The 24,109-nt window shown below is 41.1% G+C and overlaps 1 protein-coding gene across 1 annotated transcript in view; it reads right to left on the bottom strand.

The window, feature by feature from the left end:
• Positions 1-24,109, bottom strand: part of LOC141192284 (uncharacterized) — a 93,495-nt gene that overhangs the window by 60,894 nt on the left and 8,492 nt on the right. Inside the window, exons 2-8 of the mRNA XM_073661778.1 lie at positions 16,884-17,033; positions 16,575-16,754; positions 16,369-16,492; positions 16,189-16,286; positions 15,912-16,002; positions 12,636-12,816; positions 11,694-12,305 (exon numbers count right to left, since the gene is read on the bottom strand). Of these exons, the coding sequence (XP_073517879.1) occupies positions 11,694-12,305; positions 12,636-12,816; positions 15,912-16,002; positions 16,189-16,286; positions 16,369-16,492; positions 16,575-16,754; positions 16,884-16,961 (1,364 nt within the window). The 5' untranslated portion in view covers positions 16,962-17,033. The remainder of the gene's footprint in view (positions 1-11,693; positions 12,306-12,635; positions 12,817-15,911; positions 16,003-16,188; positions 16,287-16,368; positions 16,493-16,574; positions 16,755-16,883; positions 17,034-24,109) is intronic.

Consider the following 24,109-nt stretch of genomic DNA (forward strand, 5'->3'; position numbering starts at 1 on the left):
AGAGGAGCCTCTTACATAAGAAGTTACAGGTATGTGAGAGCCAGAAATCTTGCTTGTTTGTAATTGACCAAATACTTATTTTCCACCAAAATTTGAAAAAAAAATTCTTTCCAAATCAGACAATGTGATTTTCAGGATTTGTTTTCTCATTTTGTCTCATAGTTGAGGTCTACCTATGATGTCAATTACAGGCCTCTCTCATCTTTTTAAGTGGGAGAACTTGCACAATTGGTGGCGGACTAAATACTTTTTTTCCCCACTGTATATTAGTGCATTAGGAATCGCCAAAACACCAGATTCCTTGTCACTTTGAAGATATTCACATTTTATCATAGCCCATTTCTTTTTCATATAAGAGAACGAAACTTGCTATGAATTTTCTGAAAATGGGTAATTATGGATCCAAATAGGGGCATTATGCAGAATGTATAAGAGTTGGGGCATCAATATAATTTTTAATAAGTTCCCTCTTCCTACAGCTGATAATGGTAATCTCTACCACGCATCGATTTTCTTTTTATACTTTTCCAGAAGAAGATATAGAATCAGTGCAATGTAATCCGGAGATCTTTTTGTTATACTTATACTCGGTATTAGAATTTCTCAACCGTTTGTATTCGTGTATGTTCTAATATGCTGGAATTAGGGATATCATCAAATGGTAGAATAACCGACTTATCCCAATTAATGGACAGGCCTGACCATTCACGAAACTCTCCAATAATGTTCAGAATAGGATCAATAGTCTTCTGGATATCACCTACTGTACATATATAACTGTTTGTGTATTATACAATCACTGTATTTTACGTAGTGTGGGCCCCCGCTTCTGCAGTGCCACCATGTAACCAATTGCTGCTGAAATAAAGGTTTTTGACTGAGCTCATGTTTGGTGTTTCTGCTTTGGGTTTCTGATTATTCCCAAATGATCTGCCATTCATATCCTAGTATAGATATGTCACCATCTTATTGGTACTAGACAATTGTCTGATACGTAGATACTTTCCTTTGGTTTGATATATATTATTTGCTTCGTTCAATTTTTGTTTTTAATGTGTTAACCCCTTTACCCCCGAACATGGTTTGCTCGTTAATGACCAGGCCAATTTTTACAATTCTGACCACTGTCACTTTATGAGGTAATTACTCTGGAACGCTTCAATGGATCCTCCTGATTCTGAGATTATTTTTTGTGACATATTGTACTTCATGATAGTGGTAAAATTTCGATGTGACTTGCATTACTTTGTGAAAAAATCAGAAATTTGGCGAAATTTGAATTTTCAGGCCCTTAAATCAGAGATTTATGTCACACAAAATAGTTAATAAATAACAATTCCCACATAAAACACACGTCACCCACTATAGGCAATACTAAGGGGTGTAATGGAGTCTAGACACAATGAAATTTAAAAAATTACAGTTTTTATTAAGTCATATATTAAAAGAAAAAAGTTTTTTTTCCATAGAACAAAACAATGATTAAAAAATTAAGAAGGAAAATTTTCAGCTGTCCAGGATTATGTATATGGGACTCAATCCAAAGGCTCTTGTAGGATCGAGGGTAGGGTTAAGATATTTATTCCCTCAATGAATATATAGATATCAGCAATCCAGCTTTTAATGCTTACTGGCCAGAGGGTATAAAGTACAAATGCCCTATAAAGTGTCAGTGCCAGCAGCATGGGCATGTTACCCTAATAGATATACAGATATCAACAATCCAGTTTTTTGATACATGATGACCAGAGGGTATAAAGTACAAATGCCAAATAAAGTGTCAGTGCCAGCAGCATGGGCTTATTGCCTCAATATAGCTATATCAAAGGGACATTCAGATAATAATATTGTGGTGAGACCCAACCACTATATCCCCAGTTGTCATAATGTCAATTACTTACAGCCAGAGGAGAGAGAAAGTGACCCAGTGATCCTGGTGCTGCACCCCGACGACGCTGTTTTGCCATGCTTCTTCCAGGGGGGGTTAACCACTATAGCTTAACTGGCTCCTTAAATAGTGCCCGTGCCCTATCAAATCGCACTGATATGTACATGTGATGCTCGGTGTATTGGGCGCATGAACGCCGTCTGGCATCTCGTAACTACAGAAGAGACTTGGAACGCAAGCGTGGAACGCTTCGCCCTCCTAGGTGCGCCTGACCGGAAGTCCACGAGCGCCGCCGGCTGCGCATGCGCACCCACCGAGCGTGACACAGGAGATGGAGAATGAGTGATGCGCCCAGTAGCGGAGTACAAAAGAGGCGGGGCTAGTAAGGTCAGAAAACGAAACAGTCTTCATCCTATTCCCAATGAAAGGGAAGAGATTGGTCTCTACCCTATTTTCTCTTCTGTTTTCAGTCCATATGTTTATGTATATAAATATATATATATATATATATATGTGTATATATGTCTTTTAGCTACAGCAATGTAACCTATGATTAAGAACCCCTGTTTGGTTGGAAACGCGTAAGGTCTGCCTTACATATGGCGCTTTTTTAATGGAACTAATAAAATGGACGTTTTAACTTCACATCTCTTGTGATGGATACGGAGAAGGTGCTGGAGTTTACTTCTAGTATGTGATACTGTGCGGGCGCCATATTGCTGCAGGCAATTCTTTTTTTTCCTCCAACAATATGGCACCGCCGGCCGCGCTTTTGCAGTAGCATCTATCGGCAAATGGGAGACGCTATTGCGCATGCGCGGGCGTAGGCGCCATTTTGATGCATATAAATGTCAGACTTTCATATACCCAATTGCATTATTTAAAATAGGGGGCAGGTCACTGAACGCAGTGACCTATCAGAAAGCAGACAAATGAATACACAAGCAGAGCACCAAGATAAAGCCCCTCGCTAAATGCCCGCCCCAGAGCACGAGTATATCATTACCTCAGAAATGAATGTAAAGATTACACAAGAACCACTGGATGGATTTAATCAGCAAAGGTATCATGTCCATCAGTGTAATGTCGCCCACCTGACAGTGTATGTACTTTAGTTTGCACAATTCTGCTGACAGGTGCGCTTTAAGTGAGGCAGCCACACATAGAACTAATCATAATATAAATACAGACATATAAACCTGCTGCCAATCTATTGTGAGTATATGTGATCTCATATTAGCTATGGAGAGATGATAAACCCTTAAGAAAATTTGTGACTCCATATTATTGTACATTAGCTTAAATAATTTCAATTTCAGCTAAATAAAATGCCAAATTTGGTATTGATTTATTATTTCTAATGCATGCTACATAAATTTGATTGAAACACTCAGTGACTGTGTGTACAAGCATAAAGAGGAGCACAGTTATGATAATATAGTACATTTTTATATGTTTTCTTTTTTTTTTGTGAGTTTTATAAGAATTCTTAGTGACGACATTTACTCACTATATGGCATCAAAATACACAAGACCGGTAATCTAACAATGGACTGCAATGCATACAGAACAGAGGTTTAGACAATGATTAAAAATCAGCTGGATAAGAAAAACCTCCTATTAGAAGAACATGTGTGGAAGCCGCACGCTAACAATCGCTGGGTATCTAAGGTGGAGACAAGTTGGCGTGCCAGCCATATGCTGCGGAAGGAGAACAGATCATTCGGGGGGAGACAGACTAGTCACAGCGGGGATTTACGGGCCGTCTTTTCAGTAAACTTGTATACAGCCCCCATAAAGAACGGAGTTTTTCCGTATATAAAGACCCGAGGCCGCAGTGTTTCAAGGCAGATGGAGAGACTAATGGAGGCTCTAATCCTGGTGATCAAGAGATGGAGAAACAGCAAATGCCGATAAGAAGTGTGAGAGGAAGAGGAGGGTGGAGATGGAGATGTAATAGAAAAGCATGATGTTCCTTCTCAGATTTACACCATGCGGTACCCCGGTGCTTCGCTGACAGACCACCAAGCCTATCTGGTTCTCAGTATCTTCTCCGTATCACCACCTCTAAGGGGTTTATGTGTTTTATCAATTGCATAAATGATTAATGTGCTGAGATGACTTTGATGTTCCTGTATAAAATGTTTGGAGATTTGTGATATGTTTCTCTTTGCACCTTTGTTCTCGATATCATTAATATGTTCTCTGATTCCAGCCTGTAACCGGCGTTTTGTGCTGCCAACATATTGTAGATTGCCGGCCGTGCATCCATCTTGTATATTACACTGCTCGTGTTATAATTAAGAGACGTTTTGATCTGATCGGTGTTTTTGTTACTTCAGTCAGTAAAATTCTGACATTTGTGGGAGTATTTGCATGTTTTGCCGGATGTTGTTCCACACTTGAAAAAACCCTTTAAGTGTAGAAAACTAGAGGAAGCAGCTTGTGTAGTTGTCAAAAATCTAGGGGAGAGGCTCGATCCAAAGATGGTGCTTTTCTGGATACTACTACACCCACCTTTGATTATTTTAGCTATATCTGGGTCCTCTATCAAAATGGATAAATTACTATAATCGATTGTTTTAATTGAGGAAACTGACTGCTGTATTGCAGGACAAGTGTAGGGGGACGTCCTTATGATCTGATTGATTAGATTTATGTTTGAACCGGGTTTTGTGCACAACTATTTTTTCGTCTCTATTTAGCCTCCAATTGCTATAACCTCTCTTGGATTGTCTATTTCTGATGTTTCTTACTTCTCTTATATAGTCAGTTTCCATGCTACAATTACGTTTTGCCCGGATCATCTCCCCTACAGGTACACCTCTAGTTGTATGTTTTGGGTGATGACTCTTTGTGTGCAGGATTGTATTACCTGCTATACTTTTCTGAAAGTTGAGGTGATTATAGTTTTAGAGGGAATGCCAACCAGATTTAAATACAAAAAATCTGTGTGTGTCCGTTCTTGATGGAAAGTAAACCTTAAGATAAATGGGTAGCAATTGAAATAATTAATTTTGTACAGCAGATACATCGATGATATGGAATTCCGATGTATCTGCCGCATCACCATATAAAGTCTCTATATGGATTGTCCACGCAGTATACATACGACTCCTCATATCAGCTCAAAACTAAGTTGGCTAAAGAGGGGGAGTATTTTGCCCCCATTGAAACTCCATTGATTTGCATGTAATGTTTCATTAAATGAAAAATAATTGTTTTGTATGAGCAAATGTACAACATCCAAAACAAATAATTGTAAATCTGATGAAAAATTACTGTATTTTTTCATGTGAAAAGTGAAAATTTAGAGCATAAAGAGCTATTTTGTGGGGGATCGATGAATACAATGAGAAACTATCCAAGAAAAATTTGGACCGCTCCTTCACTGTATCTTTTACCAGCTTCTCTTCCCTTCCCCTTATTGTCGGGGTCCCTCAAGGATCAGTCCTAGGCCCCCTTCTTTTCTCCTTATACACTGCTCCTATTGGACAAACAATCAGCAGATTCTGTTTTCAGTACTATCTCTATGCTGATGACACCCAATTACACACCTCTTCTCCGGACATCACCCCTGCATTATTACAAAATACCGGTGATTGTCTTTCCGCTGTCTCTAACACTATGCCCTCCCTCTATCTAAAACTGAATCTGTCAAAAATTGAACTGCTCGTATTTCCTCCCTCCACTAACCTACCTGTGCCCGATATTGCCATTTCTGTTTGTGGCTCCATCATTACTCCCCAGCAACAAGCCCACTGTCTTGGGGTCACACTCGATTCAGATCTTTAATTCACTCCTCACATCAAATCACTCTCTCACTCGTGTCATCTACACCTCAAGAACATTTCAAGAATCAGGACTTTTCTTACCTTTGACTCGGCAAAAACTCACTGTAGCTCTTATTCATTCTCATCTAGACTATTGCAACTCTTTACTTATCGGCCTCCCTCTTTCTAAACTTTCCCCTCTCCAATCCATCCAGAATGCAGCAGCCAGGATCATATTCCTCTCCAACCGATACACCGATGCCTCTTCCCCACATACTGGCTGGTGACCAGTTCATGTAGTGTTATGTACTTACCCTATTTAGCATATTATGGCTGTATTATACAAAATATGTATATGTTACCTTTTGTGTCTCCCCTATTTCCTCATAGACTGTAAGCTTGTGAGCAGGGCCCTCACTCCTTTTAATATCTGAGTTATGCTTATTTGGTAATGTCTTTTTGTCTGTTCAAGCCCCCCCTAAAATTGTAAAGTGCTGCGGAATATGTTGGCGCTATAAAAATAAAAATTATTATTATGGTTGCCATATGATGTCACTCATGGCCTGCAACATCTCAGTACTATCCTGAAGGAAACCAGGTGCCCTCTGGACGAGGGTCTGGAGGAGCCAGGCAACCCACTTCCCCAGCCTCTCACCCAGAAAGCCAATGCCAGACACGATTGGTCTCATGGGGGTGGATATATTTCTTTGTGGGCTTTGGGCAGAGCATACAAATATTGGCATGGCAGGATTTTCTATTTTCAGATACTACATTTCTTTCTTTGAAAAAACCCTAAACTGAAACCTTGTTCCAACAAAGTAAAAAGTTTAGTTTTAACAGGCTGAGTTGGATTATCTGATAAACGCCTTTACACATTATTGTCAAACAGCATATCTTCAACCCAGTTCACATAATCCTTTTATCCGTGACAACCACTGATCCTCCTATGTCTGAGGTTTTGATAAGTTGTTCTTGGTTCTGAGTTGTTGTAGGGCGCACTGTAAACTGGGTTGGATATTGCTGGTATAAATTCATCCATCTTGGAATTTTTCAGAAAGCGTCTTCAGCTCTGATTCTCTTATTTTGTAATTGATCCACAGCTGGTTTGTGTTTTTGTACTGGATATAAATTTGGATTTGGTACACTAATGACATCTTGATGAGATTATCAGCAGTACTGTTCTGAGTATTTTCTTTTTCCAAGCAGAACAGTGAAAGTTTCTCCGTAAAGCGTAATGACCTGAAGGCGTTTTCTGGATTCAATTCACCACAATGTACATTAATTCCATCATTGTCAGAATGATTTCTAAGAGGGATATTCCTGATGAATTTGTTGACATCACAAATTGTGGAAAAAAGGTTGAAATTGTAAGTGGGTACAAAGTTTATACCATATGACGAGTCTGTATCGGTCCTCAGTTAAGGCTGTAGTAGATAAGTTACAGGGAATCTGTCACCACTGGCACTTATCTGACCTCTAAAATGGTGTAAACGTGATAGAAATGTAAATCTATACCTACAGTGGGTGCTCCAATTGAGCATCTCTGGAGAGACCTGAAAATGGCTGTCCACCAACGTTCACCATCCAACCTGAAGGAACTGGAGAGGATCTGCAAGGAAGAATGGCAGAGGATCCCCAAATCCAGGTCTGAAAAACTTGTTGCATCATTCCCAAGAAGACTCATGGCTGTATTAGCCCAAAAGGGTGTTTCTACTCAATACTGAGCAAAGGGTGTGAATACTTATGACCATGTGATATTTCAGTTTTTCTTTTTTATTAAATTTGCAAAAATTTCTACATTTCTGTTTTCTTTCAGTCAAGATGGGGTGCAGAGTGGACTTTCATGAGAAAAAATGAACTTTTTAGAATTTACCAAATGGCTGCAATGAAACAAAGAGTGAAAAATTTAAAGGGCCCTGAATACTTTCTGTACCCACTGTACCTGTATGCCTCATATTAGAAGTCTTGTTCCTATGAAATGTTTTTTTATTCCTACAAGTTTCTGATGCGTTCCCGTCGCGGGGCCCGCAAGAAATCCCACCTCCTGTGTGAATTACACGTTTCCCCTCTCCCCTGCACGTCCGTGCCCTGTGAGGTGCAGTTGCCGCTGCCAAACCACACACCAGCCAAACCAGGAGTGGTATCCGCAAGGCTCCCAGCACTTTAAATGCTGCGATCGCAGCACTTAGGGGGTTAGAGACCAAACAGAGGGACAGAAGCCCCTCTGCTCTTGGATCGGACACCCCGCGCCATCAGCACAGGGTCCCGATCGTTGCCATGGTGACCCGATGTTGTCATGATGACATCCGGGACACCAGAAAGTTACTTGGATCATGCTCAGTGCATGATCAAAGTAACTGGTGTCTGCTGCACTGACAGGTTATAATGTACAGCAGTGATCCTGCACTGCTATATATTATAGCTGCGATCAGACTGCAGAAAGTGAAAGTCCCATAGTGGGACTAAGTAAAAAAGTGGAAAAAAAAACCTACAATAAAAGTACACATATTTGGTATCACCGCGTTTGGAACGACCTGACCTATAAAACTGTCCCACTAGTTAACCCCTTTAGTGAACACGGTAAAAATAAAAAAACTAAGCAAAAAATGGTGGTTTATCATCAAACAGCCAAATAAAACGAGATCAAAAAGACAAATGTAAATAAAAATGGTACCGCTGAAAACGTCATCTTGGCCCGCAAAAAACAAGCTGCCATACAGCTCCATCAGGGGCTCCCCAAACACGACATGGCGTCCGCTAATTATTCAAGCAAATTTGACATGCAAAAAGTTAAATGGGGCTCCTTCCCTTCTGAGCCCTGCCGTGCGCCCAAACAGTGGTTTTCCCCCACATATGGGGTATCTGTGTACTCAGGAGAAATTACACAACAAATGGTATGGTGAAATTTCTCCTGTTACCCTTATGAAAATGCAAAAGTGGGGGCTGAAAAACATTTTTGCTGGAAAAATTTGAAAATTTTATTTTTATGGCTCAATATTATAAACTTCTGTGAAGCACCTGAGGGGTCTAGTTTCCAAAATGGTGTCACTTGTGGGGGGTTTCCACTGTTTAGGCAAATCAGGGGCTCTCCAAACGCGACATGGCGTCCGCTAATTATTCAAGCAAACTTTACTTTCAAAAAGTCAAATGGCGCTCCTTCCCTTCCAAGCCCTGAAACACCGAACATGAGGTCAGTGAAAAACCTTTATTTCACAAGCAATTGGTTACATGGTGGCACTGCAGAAGCGGGGGCCCACACTACATAAAATACAATGATTGTATAAATACACAAATAGTTAAATATATAATATATATACATAAATACATATACATACACACACACACACACACATGTATTCTGAACCACAAAGGAGCAAGTATGTACAAGTAGAATGAGGCCAAGCGTATAAAGCAATAGACCTAGTGTAGCATGTCAATGATCCTGGGGTAGCCTAAAAATAATAACAAGACAAGTGCCCAGAAGATGCTGGTTAGATGTTAGAGGAAGTGTTCAACATGAGGGCCAGGTCAAAACTTGTAGACAAGAAGACAAGATAGGTAATATGCCTTGACTTCTGTTGTACGTGGTCCAGGGTACCGACCGAGTATGCGCCACACTCGGCACCCTGGGCCACTTAGGTAATATGCCTTCTATGACCTCATGTTCGGTTTTTCTGCTTTGGGTTTTGGCTTGCAAAATGCAGATTTCATTAGAATAGATTGTGGGCTCCAGTAGCTGAGCCCCTGAGGTTCCCATATTGGAAACTTCACTGCCTAAGGAATAAATCTAGGGGTGTAGTAAGTATTTTGAACCCATAGGTGCCTTACAGAATTTTATAACATTGAGTCATGGAAATATGACATTTTAGTGGTAAAAATGCAATTTTTGTATTTGCTACAAATTTATCAGGTACACAAGGGTTAATAGGTGAAACTGAACCCCATAATTTATTAAATAATATCTCCTGAAAGAGGTGATGTCCCATATGTCGTCAGAAATTAGTTAGCCCACATCTCAGGGGCCACTCATTGCCATGGTGACTCGATGTCATCATGACAACATCCGGGTGACCAGAGCTAACAAGTTATTTAGGTCGTGCGCAGTGCAAGATCTACCTAACTGGTGTCCGTGCAGCGCAGTTGTGCTCAAAAGTTTACATACCCCGGCAGAATTTTTCATTTTTTGGCCTTGTTTCAGAGAATATGAATGATAAACTTTTTTTGTTTTCTCCACTCATGGTTATTGGTTGGGTGAAGCCATTTATTGTCAAACTACTGTGTTTTTATATCTTAATGACAACCAAAAACATCTAAATGACCCTGAGCAAAAGTTCACATACCCTGGTGATTTTTGCCTGATAACATGCACAGAATTTGACCCAAATGGGTTTGAATGGCTACTAAAAGTAACATCCTCACCTGTGACCTGTTTGCTTGTAATCAGTGTGTGTGCGTAAAAGCTAAGTGAGTTTCTGGGATCCAGACAGACTCTTGCATCTTTCATCCAGCCACTGACATTTCTGGATTGTGAGTCATGGGGAAAGCAAAAGAATTGTCAATGGATCTACGGGAAAATGTAGTTGAACTGTATAACACAGGAAAGGGATACAAAAAAATATCCAAGGAATTGATAATGCCAGTCAGCAGCATTCAAACTATGATTAACAAATGGAAAATCAGGAGCTCTGTAAAAATCAAACCACGGTCAGTTAGACCAACAAAAATTTCGGCCACAACTGCCAGGAAAATTGTTCGGGATGCAAAGAAAAACCCACAAATAACACCAGCTGAACATCAGGACTCTCTGAAAACTATTGATGTGGCAGTTTCAAGATGCACAATAAGGAGGCACTTGAAGAAAAATGGGCTGCATGGTCGAGTCGCCAGGAGAAAGCCATACTTAAATGCAAAGTATCTTACCTAGAATACGCCAAACAGCATAGAGACAAGCCTCAAAACTTCTGGAACAAGGTAATTTGGAATGATGAGACCAAAATTGAACTTTTTGGCCACAACCATAAACGTTACATTTGGAAAGAGGTCAACAAGGCCTATGATAAAAAGGAACACCATTCCTACAGTAAAGCACGGAGGTGGATCGCTGATGTTTTGGGGATGTACGAGCTACAATGGCACAGGAAACTTGGTAAAAGTTGAAGGAAAGATGAATGCAGCATGTTATCAGCAAATACTGGAGGCAAATTTGCACTCATAAGCCCGGAAGCTGCGCATGGGACCTACTTGGACGTTCCAACATAACAATGATCCAAAACACAAGGACAAGTCGACCTGTCATTGGCTACAGCACAACAAAGTGAAGGTTCTGGAGTGGTCATCTCAGTCTCAGTCTCCTGACCTCAATATCATTGAGCCACTCTGGGGAGATCTTAGGCGCGCAGTTCATGCTAGACAGCCCAAGAATTTACAGGAACTGGAGGCTGTTTGCCAAGAAGAATGGGCAGCTTTACCATATGAGAAAATAAAGAACCTCATCCACAACTACCACAAAAGACTTCAAGCTGTCATTGATGTTAAAAGGGGGCAATACACGGTATTAAGAACTGGGGTATGTGAAATTTTGATCAGGGTCATTTGGATGTTTTTGGTTGTCATTAAGATTTAAAAAGAGAAAACACAGTAGTTTGACAATAAATGGCTTCACCCAACCAATAACCATGAGTGGAGAAAAAGTTTTTTGTTATCATTCATATTCTCTGAAACAAGGCCAAGAATGGAAAAATTCTGCCGGGGTATGTAAACTTTTGAGCACAACTGTAAGAGATTTCAAGAATGTGGAATGTTAATTGGAAGATATAGGAACTGCAAGTTGTCAGGCAGTAATGGGCAAGCTGAAAGGATATATAGGAGAGATGAATGTATGTGATCCCTATGGTATGTTACTTTATTATTGTATGTACTGGTTTCTTGTTTTATCAAAAAAAAGAACTAATGAAAAAAATCTCAAAAATGTATTGGATTAAAAAAAAAAAGACTAAGAAAAAGTTTTCTCCACTGTGTGGGTTCTCTGGTGCCTAATCAAATCTGATTTCTGGTTAAAACATTTCCCACATTCTGAACATGAAAAAGGCTTCTCCCCTGTGTGAGTTCCCTGGTGCTTAACTAAAGCTGATTTATCGTAAAAACATTTCCCACATTCTGCACATGAAAAAGGCTTCTCTCCTGTGTGAATTCTCTGGTGGCTAACCAAAGCTGATTTCTGTTTAAAACATTTCCCACATTCTGAACATGAAAAAGGCTTCTCCCCTGTGTGGGTTCTCTGGTGGATATTAAGATGTGCTTTCTGGTTGAAACATTTTTCACATTCTGAACAGGTAAAAGGCTTCTCCCCTGTGTGAGTTCTCTGGTGCTTAACCAAAGATGATTTATCGTTAAAACATTTCCCACATTCTGAACATGAAAAAGGCTTCTCACCTTTGTGGGTTCTTTGGTGCTTGACAAAATCTGATTTCTGGTTAAAACATTTCCCACATTCTGAACATGAAAAAGGCTTCTCCCCTGTGTGGGTTCTCTGGTGGATATTAAGATGTGCTTTCTGGTTGAAACATTTTTCACATTCTGAACAGGTAAAAGGCTTCACCCCTGTGTGAATTCTCTGGTGCTTGACCAAAGCTGATTTCTGGTTAAAACATTTCCCACATTCTGAACATGAAAAAGGCTTCTCCCCTGTGTGGGTTCTCTGGTGGATATTAAGATGTGCTTTCTGGTTGAAACATTTTTCACATTCTGAACAGGTAAAAGGCTTCTCCCCTATGTGAAGTCTCTGGTGCTTAACCAAAGCTGATTTATCGTTAAAACATTTCCCATATTTGGAACAAAAAAATCTATTGTCCGCTGTGTGTATTTTTTGATGTTTAAGAATAGACTTTTCGAGGGTAAAACTATTTCCATTTTCTGAACATGAAAATGACTTCGTTCCTTTATGAGCAGTTTGTTTTGTAATGCTTATTTTTTTATTTTGATTTTCCTTAGTAGTCGGTAATGAATCAGAAGACAGAACCTGTTTCATAGGATCAGATGATAGATCTTTGCTGTGAAGGGATGATGGTATATCTGGAGTAATGGCATTCACTTCAATTGTATCCTGTGGGATCTCAAGATCATCAGATTTAAAAATTGAAGATATCAGTTGTTCCTCTGATCTCCTGGTACAGTCATCTGCCAAGAAAAAAAACAATTATTAATTCTGAATAAAATATCCCTGAAATTTATATTTTTGAACATTTTTACTTAAAATGTCTGTAGAAACGACAAGTTATTGACAGAATGACAGAGAAACGTGAAAACCTCATAGGATGCACCAGTAGAGCGTGGTGTTCAACTGATTGTTCATTCTGTCTCCCAAATATGGAATAAGAAGCCATCAAAAAATGTTATGTAGGCAAAAATTATACCAATAAAAACTTCTTCTCATCAATAAATCAATCCAGCAAAGTCCGCTCTCCCAAAGTCAGATCTCCCCCTCGCTTCTGAGCCTTGCAGTGCGCCCAAACCACATTCAGCATCCATGTATTTGGCATTACTATAGTGAGAAGAACCCACTTAATTTACGGTGTGTGTCTCCTGGAGCACAATCTGGGCACTAAGTGTTGGGTAATAAAATGGCAAATGTGCAATTTTCACTCTCCACCATCCATTGCGTGCTAATTTCCGGAAAGTGCCTGTGGAATCAAAATAATCGCTACGTCTATAGATTAATTCACTGTGGGTTATAATTTCCAAAATGGAGTCGCTTTGTTATATCAAAGAAGTTGTCCAGTACTTTTTACAATTGCCCCAATGTCCTCCAATGTATTTACCCTGTGCCCATAAGTCTTTTTGTAATTACCTTCTGCAGTCCTTCTTGCCTGTGAGCGGCAATATCGCTGGCCGCTGTCAGGCATCACGTGACCCCCGATAGCGTCATTCACAGGCAAGAAGGACAGCAGAAGGTAATTACAAAGATTCTTATGGGCACAGGGTAAATACATTGGGGGACATTGGGCAACTGTAAAAAGTACTGGACAACTTCTTTAAGGCTTCTGTAAATAGCGTGTCCCATCTCCTCTGGGACCTGCTCCCCCGACGTCTGCTTCTGTCACCACCTTAATCATTCTGCAGGTAGCGCTGGTGATGGAGGAGACGTTGGAACCAGAAGCTCTGGGCAGCGCAGGCTGTGTCCAAACACTAAGATTAGGGTTGCTGGGACCTGTAGTACCATCCAGTCTGGCAGTATGGGTGTGAGCTGTCCAGCTGGAGTAATCTGCTCCCTGCTTCATCCAACTGGAAAGCACCGCACCCTACTAAAGCTGGAAGCATATTGCTGGAATCTGCCAGATACAGCCTTGTTCTCCTCTGGTTCAGTCCTCTGTGCTCAGCTCCTGGCTTGTGGATTTGTTTCTTCTTGTGACCTCGGCCTGTTTACTGACTACTCCTGTCTGATTTAGTATTTTCTCTGTCCTCCTGGTTCTGACCCGGCTACCTGACTATTCTTCTTGGGGTTAAAGGGTGATGAGCAAGGCAATCCCTGGGATCAGTAAAATGGAGTATATAGCACCAAGCCTATTCGTGGTAGCCATCTTTTGAGCTGCCAGGTGACCATGAACAGTGCCCCCAATACATTGTGTCTGCAAACTATTCCAGCAAGATCTGCATTCAGATAGCTAAATGGCGCTCCTTCCCTTGTGCCCAGAGAGTAGTGTACAACCGTATATAGAGTATTGTTGGATTCAAGAGAAGGTGGTAAATAATTTGTAAGGTTCATTTGTTTCCTATTATTCTTTGTGAAGAATTCCAAAGTTATGACCACATAAAGTGGCACACGTCAGATTTGAAAATGGGCCCTGATTAGGAACACAAAACTGGCTGCAGGAAGGGGTTAAATCAGAGTATTTTGGGAACTAACTACTGTAGTCAAAACTGTGACTATAGACAATAACACATCTACTGAAATGATCAAACTCAACAGTCTCCATCAGTAAGTAGTGAGTAACTAGTGGTGAAACCTCTCTGGGGTAATTGGAGTATGGGGCTCGGTGGCTCTTGGGAATCTAAACTATCGTAAGGGACAATATTTTCTGTCAGATGAATTTCAAGAAGAAATATTAGACGTTCAAAGAGAACTTTTTATAATAGTGCAGAGCTGAGGTGTCTTAAATTTAGACCTCGGGCATTGGGAAGAGGTAATGGAGACCTTCTTTTAAAGACTACCAGGGAGTTATAGAGTCAAATAAGTGAGGCAGGCCGATCCCACCAAAATCAAACAAAGTGAACCTGTAAAAAAATACAGAATAAAAGATATGTTACATCCCCAACAACAACGTATATATAAGAGAGAGCTCCAACACTAAACCGGAGTCACACTCATTTATGATGGACCATTAGGGCTACTATGAGTCCTGACCAGGAGAATAGAGAAAGTATTAGCGCCTCCATTTCAGGAGAGATTGTGCAGTAATCTGAATTCCTTAGGATGGAAAACATAATGGAATTTATGACGTGGAGTGAATCCATGAAACCAGGGCTCGAGCCATGCCAACACATCTCCTGCAGACGTGAATAAATGTATATTACAGCCATCAGCCACGCACAGCTTAGAGATATATCATGGCACAGGTGTAATGTTTTTTTATGTAGTTTATCGCAATCTTGTTTGAAGTTAGTTGGTTTAAAAATAAATTGAAAAGTCAGGATAAAGGGAAACTCTGTTGTTATTGTACAGAAATTCACACTTGTCCCTCACTGCACATTTAATATTGTCGATCATAAAAGTGAAGTTTGGCCAGAAAGACTGGACCTGGTCTTGTAGGGACCATATGAGGACATTCAGCAGCAAAGAAGGGAGAGAAGGTAGATTCATCCAATAAGATATCAGGGTTCTAGGAAGCCAACACCATCATTACCCTCTGCTTTCTCTTACAGGTCCATCATAATTTTGATTTTCTCACTTGTCCGCACATTCTACGTACGCTACCATTTGGCTTTGCAGTTTACAGATCTGGGCAGGTAACGGTCAGCGTCTCCTAATCCCAGGGGGTGGGTGGATCCTCCAGGTTTTAAGTTCTACAGAAAAGGTCTTTTACAATTACACAAAGTAATGTGAACATTTTCGGATGGAGGAAAATGTTGTGGCCTAGCGGTAAAATGGTAATCACACGATTGTGATACGGCCGGACTCCACCACTGATAAAGCAGCCACAGCCGGTGACTGAGAAGAATCTGTGACTTGTCAGCATTTAGTGGTCGCTACTCACCTGGGTAGTCATATGTAGGAATCTCCTCTTTACACCGCTCATCACCCCTCACATATGTCTCTGTAGTATTAATATGGGTCAGATCTTCACCCTGAAACAAATATTGTAAACATGGAGAAGTCACATCTATGATCAGCTCTAATCCGGCTGTCTCCACCGTTCTTATTACACAAGTATAAAACATATAATACTGGGGGATAAAACAAGACTGAGCACAAGACCTTCACAGCTGACACACATCATAGGGGAGATCTCATGACACCTTCTCTCCATCTACCTGATGATCCTGAGGAACATTGGGGTCTTCTTGTTTACAGTCCTGTGGAAGAAGAGGACGGGGACATCTCTCTGGTGTTGTCCTCTTACTGGATAGATCTGGAGGAAACACATAAGGGACTGAATTCTTTCTTTACATACAGATAATTATAGGCCGTGTGTATTTAGTCCTGTCTATTACCTGGTGATGTGAGGGGCTGGGGAACCTCCATCATGACGTTCTTGTACAGATCTTTGTGTCCTTCTAAATACTCCCACTCCTCCATGGAGAAATAGACAGCGACATCCTGACACCTTATAGGAACCTGACACATACAATGATATCGTCATCCCCCGATCCCTTCATAGCGTTACTGTATAATGTCCCAGCATTCCCAGCAGTGTCACCTCTCCAGTCAGCAGCTCAATCATCTTGTAGATGATTTCTAGGATCTTCTGGTCATTGATGTCCTCATGTATCAGGAAGTGAGACTGAGGTCCTGTGATTGGGCTCAGGGGTCTTCCCGATCCCTCAGACACAGGGTCCTGACAGCGCTCACTAGAGGTCTTCTTCACTACTGTGTAATCCTGGTTATGGAGAGACACATTAATACATCTCACTCCAGACATTTCCAGAGTCCTCACCTCTCCAGTTCTGTCCATCTGTTATTACCATACATAAGAATGACGTAATGTGACGTCATCAGAATCTCTCACCTCTCCAGTAAGCCAGAAGAGGATCTCTAGGGTGAGGTGTAATATCCTCTCCGCCATCTTGTCTCTGTCCATATCCATCCTTGATAGGTGATTCAGAAAAATTCTCTTATATAGAAGATCTTCACTGAGAGGATCCGATATTGTAGAGACCTGAATGAGAAGAAGATGAGCCGATGGAACATCGTAAAGAATTCAGTGTATTAATACAATTACTGGAGACAATAATATATCAGGAGATAGAACGTGTAGATGTTGTATTCTCTAGTCTTTTATGGACTGGAACACAAGTTGAATTGCTGACTTAGACATCTCCTCCATACTTCCAATCACTGGCTAAGTTGGCCACTGCTTCAGTAAGAATCACCCAGAAACCCAAGCAGCAATGGTATTTTTATTATTTTACAACATTCTGCTTTTGTCCCTGACATACTAATAAAACCTATATATTTTAGGCCACAGACAACAAGCAGTTTCTTCCTTGGAGTCTGCAGCTGAATACGTTTCTTATAGACTCATCTTCCATAACGCTAATTCTCGTCATATACATTACACGTGACATGAGAAAAAACAACTTCATGATGAGGACGACATCTTCATCTTCTAATACGGCTCTAGAAACAAATTTGGCCAGAGTCCGTCACTAACTACATCATCACCGACTGTCTACATGAATGTTTCCCGTCTTTCCCAGGTTGTAATCTTTTATCACGTTAGATCTCATTTCTAAGAGCTTGTTTGTAAGAACATAGACAGGAGTTATTTGATGCTAATGTCTCCTTGTACAGTGTTTTTTTTTTCCTGGATATTATGTTTCTTTTAGCATTTTCCTGTAGGCTTCCATATATTACATGAAAAACACTAAAAAAAGAAAACCAAGTGTTAAAACATAAAATAAAATTGGGGTTGGCGGGACTGTGACAACATTATACTGTATGTGGGGGGGATGGTGGTACTGTGGGAATATTATATTGTATGTGGAGGGATGGCGGTACTGTGACAACATTATACTGTATGTGGGAAGATTGCGGAACTGTGGGAACATTATACTGTATGTGGGAAGATGGCGGTACTGTGGGAACATTATACTGTATGTGGGAAGATGGCGGTACTGTAAGAACATTATACAGTGTCGGGAAATAGAGGGACTATGAGAGCATTATATTGAGAGGCTTAATGACCGCAGTCGCTCCTGTGATCGGGCCCAGCCACCACCAGCCCCTGCTGCAGCTGGATGTGTGTTCTCGGACTGACATTCAGCTTAGTGCCACAATACACGCTGCCGACCAATCAGAGGCCAGCAGCTGACATCGGCATGTACGTCATTAGGGGCGCATGGAAGTAACATCATCCTCTCCTGTCGCTTCCAGAAAAAAAAGACACCGCGCGGCGAGGGAGCGGAGTGAAGGCGAGTATAATGGGTTTGGTTTTTTTTAAATCAGTGAGTACACGGTGCCCTTGGCCATACTACTACATGTAAGAGTATGGGCTGTGCATTATACTACATGGATGACTATGGGCTGTGCATTATACTACATGGATGACTATGGGCTGTACATTATACTACATGGATGACTATGGGCTGTGCATTATACTACATGGATGACTATGGGCTGTGCATTATACTACATGGATGACTATGGGCTGTGCATTATACTACATGGATGACTATGGGCTGTACATTATACTACATGGATGACTATGGGCTGTGCATTATACTACATGGATGACTATGGGCTGTGCATTATACTGTATGGAGGATTATGGGGAGTGCATTATACTGTATGGAGGATTATGGGGAGTGCATTATACTTCTGTTATGGGGCCCCATTACTTCTATGTTCGCCCCTGGTGAGTGTAATCGTTTATTTTTTTCTATACACTAAAGAACAGAGGCAGCACAGAGGACATATACCAGGTTGGGGCCAATGATAAGGGACATACATATACGGTGGGTACGGAAAGTATTCAGACCCCTTTAAAGTGTTCACTCTTTGTTTCATTGCAGCCATTTGGTAAATTCTAAAAAGTTCATTTTTTTCTCATTAACCCCTTTACAACCCAAGGTGGTTTGCAGGTTAATGACCAGGCCAATTTTTACAATTCTGACCACTGTCACTTTATGAGGTAATTGCTCTGGAACGCTTCAACGGATCCCCCTGATTCTGAGAATGTTTTTTCGTGACATATTGTAGTTCATGATTGTGGTAAAATTTCTTCGATATCACTTGCGTTTATTTGTGAAAAAAATGGAAATTTGGTGAAAATTTTGAAAATTTTTCAATTTTCAAAATTTGAATTTTTATGCCCTTAAATCCGAGAGATATGTCACACAAAATAGTTAATAAATAACATTTCCCACATGTCTACTTTACATCAGCACAATTTTGGAACCAAAATTTTTTTTTTATTAGGGAGCTATAAGGGTTAAAAGTTGATTTCTCATTTTTCCAACAAAATTTACAAAACCATTTTTTTAGGGACCACATCACAATTGAAGTCACTTTGAGGGGTCTTTATGACAGAAAATACCCAAAAGTGACACCATTCTAAAAACTGCACCCCTCAAGGTGCTCAAAACCACATTCAAGAACTTTATTAACCCTTCAGGTGCTTCACAGGAATTTTTGGAATGTGGAAGAAAAAAATTAACATTTAACTTTTTTCACAATAATGTTACTTTAGACCCAATTTTTTTTATTTTCGCAAGGGTAACAGGAAAAAATAGACCCCAAAATTTGTTGTGCAATTTCCCGTGAGCACACAGATACCCCATATGTGGGGAAAAAACACTGTTTTGGCTCATGGCAGGAAGGGAAGGAGTGCCATTTGACTTTTCGAATGTAAAATTTGCTTGAATAATTAGCGGACGCCATGTTGCGTTTGGAGAGCGCCTGATGAGCCTAAACAGTGGAAACCCCCCACAAGTGACACCATTTTGGAAACTAGACCCCTCAGGGAACTTATCTAGATGTGTGGTGAGCACCCTGAACCCCCAAGTGCTTTACAGAAGTTTATAACATGGAGCCGTGAAAATAAAAAAATCTAACTTTTTCCACAAAAATGATGTTTCAGCCCCAATTTTTTTATTTTCACAAGGTTAAGAGGTGAAAATGGACCCCAAAAACTTTTGTGCAATTTCTCCTGAGTACGCCAATGTGGGGAAAATGCAGTGTTTGGGCGCACGGCAGAGTTCAGAAGGGAAAGAGCACTGCTTGTCCTTTTGAACGCAAAATTGGCTGGAATTGAGAGTGAATGCCTAAATAGTAGGGTGCCTAAATAGTGGAAACCCCCAACAAGTGACCCCATTTTGGCAACTACACCCCTCAAGGGGTATAGTGAACATTTTGAACCCAGAGGTACGACACAGAATTTGATAACATTAGGTCATCATATTGAATAAGCTGTCATTAGTCTTGAGCGCAAGGAATTGTTTTTTGGGGTTTTTTTTTATGCCGTTTCGCATGTGATAAAATCGATAAGGTAGCTTTATTCTTCGGGTCAGTACGTTTACAGCGGTACCACATTTATATAGTTTTTCTATGTTTTGGCGCTTTTACACAATAAAAGCTATTTTATAGAAATAACATTTTTTTTGCATCGCTTTATTCTGAGAGCTATAACTTTTTTATTTTTCGGCTGATAGAGCTGTATGGCGGCTCGTTTTTTGTGGGACAAGATGACCTTTTCAGCGGTACCATTTTTATTCGTCTTTTTGATCGCGTGTTATTCCATTTTTTGTTTTTTTGCGGTATGATGATAAAGCATTGTTTTTTGCTTAGTTTTTTATTTTTTCTACAGTGTTCACTAAAGGGGTTAACTAGTGGGACAGTTTTATAGGTCAGGTCGTTCCGGACGCGGTGATACCAAATATGTGAACTTTAATTGTTTTGTTTTTTTTCATAATAATATTTATTAATGGGTACATTATATTTTTATTTTTGGTGGATTCTTTTTTGATTTTTTAAAATATTTTACAAATTATTATTTATTTTTCATTTTTTAACACTTTTTTTTACTTTTATATTTTTTCCCACTATGGGACTTTCACTTTTTTTACTCTGATCGCCTGTATAGCATAGGGATGGAGCACCATCCCTGTGCTATACAGGCTGTCAGTGCTGCAGATGCAGAAGATACTTTGGCCGTGCACTGCGCATGACCAAAGTATCCTCCTGCTGTCTGGTGACCCAGATGTTGTTTTGACGACATTGGGTCATCATGGTAACATCCGGGAAGCCGCGGCAGACAGCGTTGGACGCCGGCAGGAGAGGAGAGTATCGGCGATCACCTCCCCTTGCCCCCGCAATGCTGCGATCGACTTCAATCGCACATACCACCGGGTGTCAGCTGTGACAATCAGCTGACACCCAGGCTGTGCGGGCGAAATCAACAGGGCGTACTAATACGTACCTCGCTCTTAAAGCCCAGGGTGCAGGTGCGTATTAGTACGCCCTGGGCTTTTAAGGGGTTAAAGTACACTCTGCACCCCATCTTGACTGAAAAAAAAAGCTGAAATGTAGATTTTTTTGCAAATTTATTTAAAAAGAAAACCTGAAATATTACATTGCAGATTGGTGGACAGCCATTTTCAGGTCTCTCCAGAGATGCTCAGTTGGGTTTAGGTCAAGGCTGTGGCTGGGCCAGTCAAGAATGGTCACAGAGTTGTTCTGAAGCCACTCCTTTGATATTTTAGCTGTGTGTTTAGGGTCATTGTCTTGTTGGAAGGTGAACCTTCAGCCAAGTCTGAGGTCCAGAGCACTCTGGAAGAGGTGTTCATCCAGGATATGTCTGTACTTGGCCGCATTCATGTTTCCTTCAATTGCAAGCAGTCGTCCTGTCTCTGCAGCTGAAAAGCACCCCCATAGCATGATGCTGCCACCACCATGTTTCACTGTTGGGATTGTATTGGGCAGGTAATGAACAGTGCCTGGTTTTCTCCACACATACTGCTTAGAATTATCACCAAAAAGTTCTATCTTCATCTCATCAGACCAGAGAATATTATTTCTCATAGTCTGGGAGTCCTTCATGTGTTTTTGTTCAAACTCTATGAGGGCTTTCATATGTCTTGCACTGAGGAGAGGCTTCCGTGGGGCCACTCAGTCATAAAGGCCCGACTGGTGGAGCGCTGCAGTGATAGTTGACTTTGTAGAACTTTCTCTCATCTCCGGAGCTCAGCCACAGTGACCTTGGGGTTCTTCTTTACCTCTCTCACCAAGGCTCTTCTCCCACGATTGCTCAGTTTGGCTGGAAGGCCAGGTCTAGGAAGACTTCTAGTGGTCCCAAACTTCTTCTATTTAAGGAATATGGAGGCCACTGTGCTCTTAGAAACCTTGAGTAATGCAGAAATTCTTTTGTAACCTGGGCCAGATCCGTGCCTTGCCACAATTCTGTCTCTGAGCTCCTTGTGCAGTTCCTTTGAGCTCATGATTCTCATTTGGTCTGACATGCAATGTGAGCTGTGAGGTCTTATATAGACAGGTGTGTGCCTTTCTAAATCAAGTCCTATTAGTTTAATTAAACACAGCTGGACTCCAATGAAGGAGTAGAACCATCTCAAGGAGGATCACAAGGAAATGGACAGTATGTGACTTAAATATGAATGTCTGAGCAAAGGGTCTTAATACTTATGACCATGTGATGTTTCAGTTTTTCTTTTTTAATAAATTTGCACAAATTTCTTTATTTCTGTTTTTTTCAGTCAAGATGGGGTGCAGAGTGTACTTTAATGAGAAAAAAAATGAACTTTTTAGAATTTACCAAATTTAAAGGGGTCTGAATACTTTCCTTACCCACTGTATATATCAGGATGGAGGGTGGTTGAAATCTCGCAACAGGTCCCATCAGACCCTAGTTATGCCTCTGATTATACTGTGTGGGGGGATGGCGGTACTATGGGAACATTACACTGTGTGGGGTCATCATACATACTGCATAAGGGGCATAATGGGGGCATTACACATACTGCATAAGGGGCATTACACTGTGTGGGGGCATCATACATACTGCATAAGGGACATAATGGGGGCATTACACTGTGTGGGGGCATCATACATACTGCATAAGGGGCATAATGGGGGCATTACACTGTGTGGGGGGCATCATACATACTGTATAAGGGGCATAATGGGGGCATTACACTGTGGGGGGCACCATACATACTACATAAGGGGCATAATGGGGGCATTACACTGTGGGGGCATCATACATCCTGCATAAGGGGCATAATGGGGATATTACACTGTGTGGGGGGGGCATCATACATACTGTATAAGGGGCATAATGGGGGCATCATACATCCTGCATAAGGGGCATAATGGGGGCATTACACTGTGTGGGGGGCATCATACATACTGCATAAGGGGCATAATAGGGGCATTACACTGTGTGGGGGCATCATACATACTGTATAAGGGGCATAATTGGGGCATTACACTGTGGGGGCATCATACATACTACATAAGGGGCATAGTGGGGGCATCATACATACTACATAAGGGGCATAATGGGGATATTACACTGTGTGGGGGCATCATACATCCTACATAAGGGGCATAATGGGGGCATTACACTGTGGGGGGCATCATACATACTACATAAGGGGCATAATGGGGGCATTACACTGTGGGGGCATCATACATACTGCATAATGGGCATAATGGGGGCATTACACTGTGTTGGGGCATCATACATCCAGCATAAGGGGCATAATGGGGGCATTACACTGTGTGGGGGGCATCATACATACTGTATAAGAGGCATAATGGGGGCATTACACTGTGGGGGCATCATACATACTACATAAGGGGCATAATGGGGGCATTACACTGTGTGGGGGCATCATACCTACTGCATAAGGGGCATAATGGGGGCATTACACTGTGTGGGGGGCATCATACATACTGCATAAGGGGCATTACACTGTGTGGGGGGCATCATACATACTGCATAAGGGGCATAATGGGGGCATTACACTGTGTGGGGGCATCATACATACTGCATAAGGGGCATAATGGGGGCATTACACTGTGGAGGGGGCATCATACATACTGCATAAGTGGCATAATGGGGGCATTACACATACTGTATAAGGGGCATGATGGGGGCATTACACTGTGAGGAGCATCATACATACTGCATAAGGGGCATAATGGGGGCATTACACTGTGTGGGGGGCATCATACTGCATAAGGGGCATAATGGGGGCATTACACTGTGTGGGGGGC

The sequence above is a fragment of the Phyllobates terribilis genome, unplaced genomic scaffold (genome assembly GCF_046119375.1).
Source record: "Phyllobates terribilis strain yellow unplaced genomic scaffold, ASM4611937v1 Scaffold_56__1_contigs__length_8794411, whole genome shotgun sequence".
NCBI lineage: Eukaryota > Metazoa > Chordata > Amphibia > Anura > Dendrobatidae > Phyllobates > Phyllobates terribilis.